The sequence below is a fragment of the Anarrhichthys ocellatus genome, unplaced genomic scaffold (assembly GCF_004355925.1).
Source record: "Anarrhichthys ocellatus isolate YVR2014 unplaced genomic scaffold, GSC_Weel_1.0 scaffold2623, whole genome shotgun sequence".
Taxonomy (NCBI): Eukaryota; Metazoa; Chordata; class Actinopteri; order Perciformes; family Anarhichadidae; genus Anarrhichthys; species Anarrhichthys ocellatus.
In genome coordinates this window covers 3,108-6,675 of record NW_022282597.1, presented here as the reverse complement: position 1 = coordinate 6,675, position 3,568 = coordinate 3,108, and the positions used below count along the sequence as shown (strand labels likewise).

The window sequence follows — 3,568 nt, the reverse complement described above, 5'->3', positions numbered from 1 at the left end:
GAAGTGAGCGGTCAGTCTTTTCCTCTTCATAGAGGAACGATCTTCATACTGAAGTGGTGCGTGAGTGGATTTCGTAGCGTGGATCAAGAACTTTAACCAGATTTTGAAATCCTTTGTTTTCCACACCGGAGTGTCTCCCGTCGCTGACAGACGTTATGGTGGCGCTTCATATGTGTGGACATGTCCGATGTATTGATGTTGTCGTGTGTCTTTCTCTAAACAACGCCTACATACCGTAACGCGTTTGTCCACCACCCGTATCCCCAAAGATGGTTGTTACATACATTCAGGATTCAACTTATGTGTTTTACCACTTGCCCGATCAGGCCAGTGAGTTGCTAGATTTAGTAGCCGAAGTGGCATTTTACTTTCCAAGCAGGCAATCCTTTTTGTTGGAGGATTCTGCTGCTTAAAACATTACAGTTTGTTATTGTTCCCTTCCATTTGTATTCTTGTGTAGAGTCCTCTATTCTCAGTCCTTGTTCACCTATTTTGGATATAATGTACACCCTGTTTATTTTAAAACTAATAAAAAATGCCCTTCTTTATTATTGTAATACAATCAACTTGTATAGCTTATTGAACTCTGGGCGAGATAAGGTTGGAGTGTCCTTGCACTTGAAGATCCAGTAGACCATTTAAACCTGTCTCTACAAATCAACTTGACATGTAGCCACATATTTGATTGGCATGGCTGAACTCATCTGTCAAGGGAGTCTGGGAAAAACAAGTTGCCACAACATATACATAACATGATACGGAGTTAGAACTGGACCCTCTAAAAGACTACAAGATAACATAATTATGAAGATTTGACTGACACCATACAGCCCAATCAGAGCCTTCAGCCCATCATATTCTGATACATAGTGTATGACATACAAAGTGCTGAACTCAAAGTTAATCTGGTGTTGTTGGTCACAAGTTATCAGTCATTGTGTTTTTAAACCTACCAGGCTCAGAGCCCAGTCTCTCTCACACTTACTCTAGGAGAGGAGATGCTGACTCATCAGAAGGTAGTGTCCGGTTCATCAGAGGAAATCCCCCAAATGAAACAAAAAGTAGCACAAAGCCACAGTCAACCAGACCTGAGGTGCAGTTGCCAGCCTGTCAGTAATCCAAGGTGCTACGGTGAAACACAAAAGTGCGTAGTGAGTAACCTCATGCTTCAGTGTACTTTCAGGTGTTAATGTTTGAAACATCATATCAACAAGAAACAAAAAGAATGGCCTCCATTAGAAACGAAATACTTGAAAAATAAACACGACTGTAAACAAAAAGGCATTTTGTTGCTGAGTATTTAAGATTTGAGTGTCCGATTTAATACATTAATGATAGTTTTTTCTAAATTGCATTTCATTATATAAAAAGAAAAGGCCCCCACCTCTGCACTTTCATTCAAATTCAAGCCCTAATATGACTATATTGTGTCAACAATGCTTTTGAATGTGCACACAGTTCTGCATGTACAAGTAATTCATGAGATATTTTGATGGGTTTCAAAGAAGGTGTTTAATGGCATTAAGGAGCAAAAAATCAACACAACACCAACCGAGTTAGTGTAGGCCACTCCAACGACCACATGGGGGCGCTCCAGTCCAGAGAGCTGAGTATGTGGATGTTCTACTTGAAAATACCTTTTGGGGATCTTTTCTTATGAAGCACTAAAGTATAGACGCTGTTGCAAAAGAAATAAACAACAAACAATTCTTAAAACCGTACAAAAATAAAAAATACAACACACATTATTATAATATGCATTATATTGTTTTGTTACACGTTCACAATGAATTTCTGAGTTGCTTCACAGGATTTGTTTATAATGTTTTATGTTTTTCATATAACGTGAACGCAGCATCGTTCAATCAGACTCCGGGGGGACAGCATAGACCAGGGGGAAAGTAATTGGGTCTATGGTAAAAGTGAACTACGACTCCCAGGGTGCATTTCTGCCAGATTCATCCAATCACCGATCTCACAATTATGTCACATGGGCCGCAAACGACGGGTGGAAGTTATTCACTATTTGGGGTCTTTTTTAGTTGAATTCAGCAACTATGGCGCCGTGTTTTGCTAACAACAGCAACAGCGACGCGTTTTGAATTCGCTACCGCGCCTCAGACTGGATTCTTCTCCATGGCAACGGCGGCTGAGGCTCATGGGTATTGTAGTATTTCTAGTTGTTCGCCAAACCAAAAGGACTGATACAACATAATTTCCCAGAAACAAAGTTGAAATGAAATCAGGTGGCCTTATCGTTTACATATATGATCGTTACATTATCTGGCAGTGTGTGTTTATCGTAAGCGACACTGAGGAAAGTAAAAAAAGAATGAGACGGGAATGCAGAATGGTGAAACGTACTTCCGGCCCCTCCCACCTCGAAGAGATTCACCAAGCCAGCCAGTCAGAGCGCTTCTACGGAAAGCCGTTGGGTCAAACCACTGCTTGGTTAAACCCCCCCCCCCTTCGCAATCAGCGATCTCGACAGTCCGACATTCTTCCAATGGCAAGATAATGGTGATAATGGGGCCGCTATTCAAGGCGAAGAAAAAAACTGCTGCATTTGTCGATCGGCGTTGAAGTTTGCCGATGGTCGCTAAGGACCGACAGCTGGATGAGCAGAGGAAGCAGCGGCAGAGAAGGGTTCAGGTGGTCGCTTCAAGGAGACCGCTGTGATGCTACGTAGGCAACTGAAAGAAAAGGGCTTTTCTACTATGAGAGAGTGTGCGTGAGCAACAGAGGAGCCCTACCCTTCTCTTTTTTCTTCTTTTAATTTCATTTTTTTATATTTTGGTTGTCGTTTTGCTGTTTTGTTAGGATACAGCGAGGATTCACAGTGAGCTGGTGAAGTTTTGGGGAATGGCAGGTCGAAGCCGAAGAGCATGGTTTAGTGTTCTGCTGGGACTGGTGGTCGGGTTCACGCTGGCGTCCAGACTCATCCTACCCAGGGCGACGGAGCTGAAGAAAGCGGGACACAAGCGAAAGGCAAACCCGTCCGGCTGTGGGTTGAACTGGGGTCACAGAGCGGAATACAACGGGTTACTATGGCCACTGCAAGATAACGGGTCACCGGCGACCGAGAAACCTGGACCCAGGTCCAATACTTTCCTGTTCGTTGGTGTCATGACTGCACAGAAATACCTGAACAGCCGAGCGGTGGCGGCTCACAGGTACGTGACGTGTCTCATTTACCCACAATGAGCATAGCGGTAACGGTCCCAACAGTCTGCTCTCTGTGTCCGCAGACCGGAGAGGACGTGGACCGAGGGTTCGGTTCACAGCCGCTTCATACTGTGTATTTATTAGGTAGATAGCAGCCCTTATTTCTACCATCTCCAGCTGTCGTCATTAGTCGGGCCCAGCTCCGTTTCTGTCGTTTTAAGGGAATTCACAAGAAAACATGTAACAGTGACAGCTAGTGCTGCGTGATGGTCTGAAATGATAGAACACTTCTAACTGCTGCCTCTTTACCTAAGTCGCTTTAAGGTAAGCTTATCAAAGTCCACTCTGTCAGCACCAAAAGTATCGAGGATCCTATTGTGCCTCTTCATTGACGCAACACGAT

At 43.8% G+C, this 3,568-nt stretch overlaps 1 protein-coding gene across 1 annotated transcript; it reads left to right on the top strand.

Annotated features, from left to right (window-relative positions):
- The first annotated feature begins 2,473 nt into the window (after window positions 1-2,473).
- On the top strand, window positions 2,474-3,319 carry LOC116378447 (chondroitin sulfate synthase 1-like). The gene is made up of 2 exons (XM_031840326.1): window positions 2,474-3,173; window positions 3,249-3,319. The coding sequence occupies exons 1-2, from the start codon at window positions 2,863-2,865 to the stop codon at window positions 3,307-3,309; spliced, it is 372 nt and encodes a 123-aa protein (XP_031696186.1). The 5' UTR covers window positions 2,474-2,862; the 3' UTR covers window positions 3,310-3,319.
- Window positions 3,320-3,568: the final 249 nt, after the last annotated feature.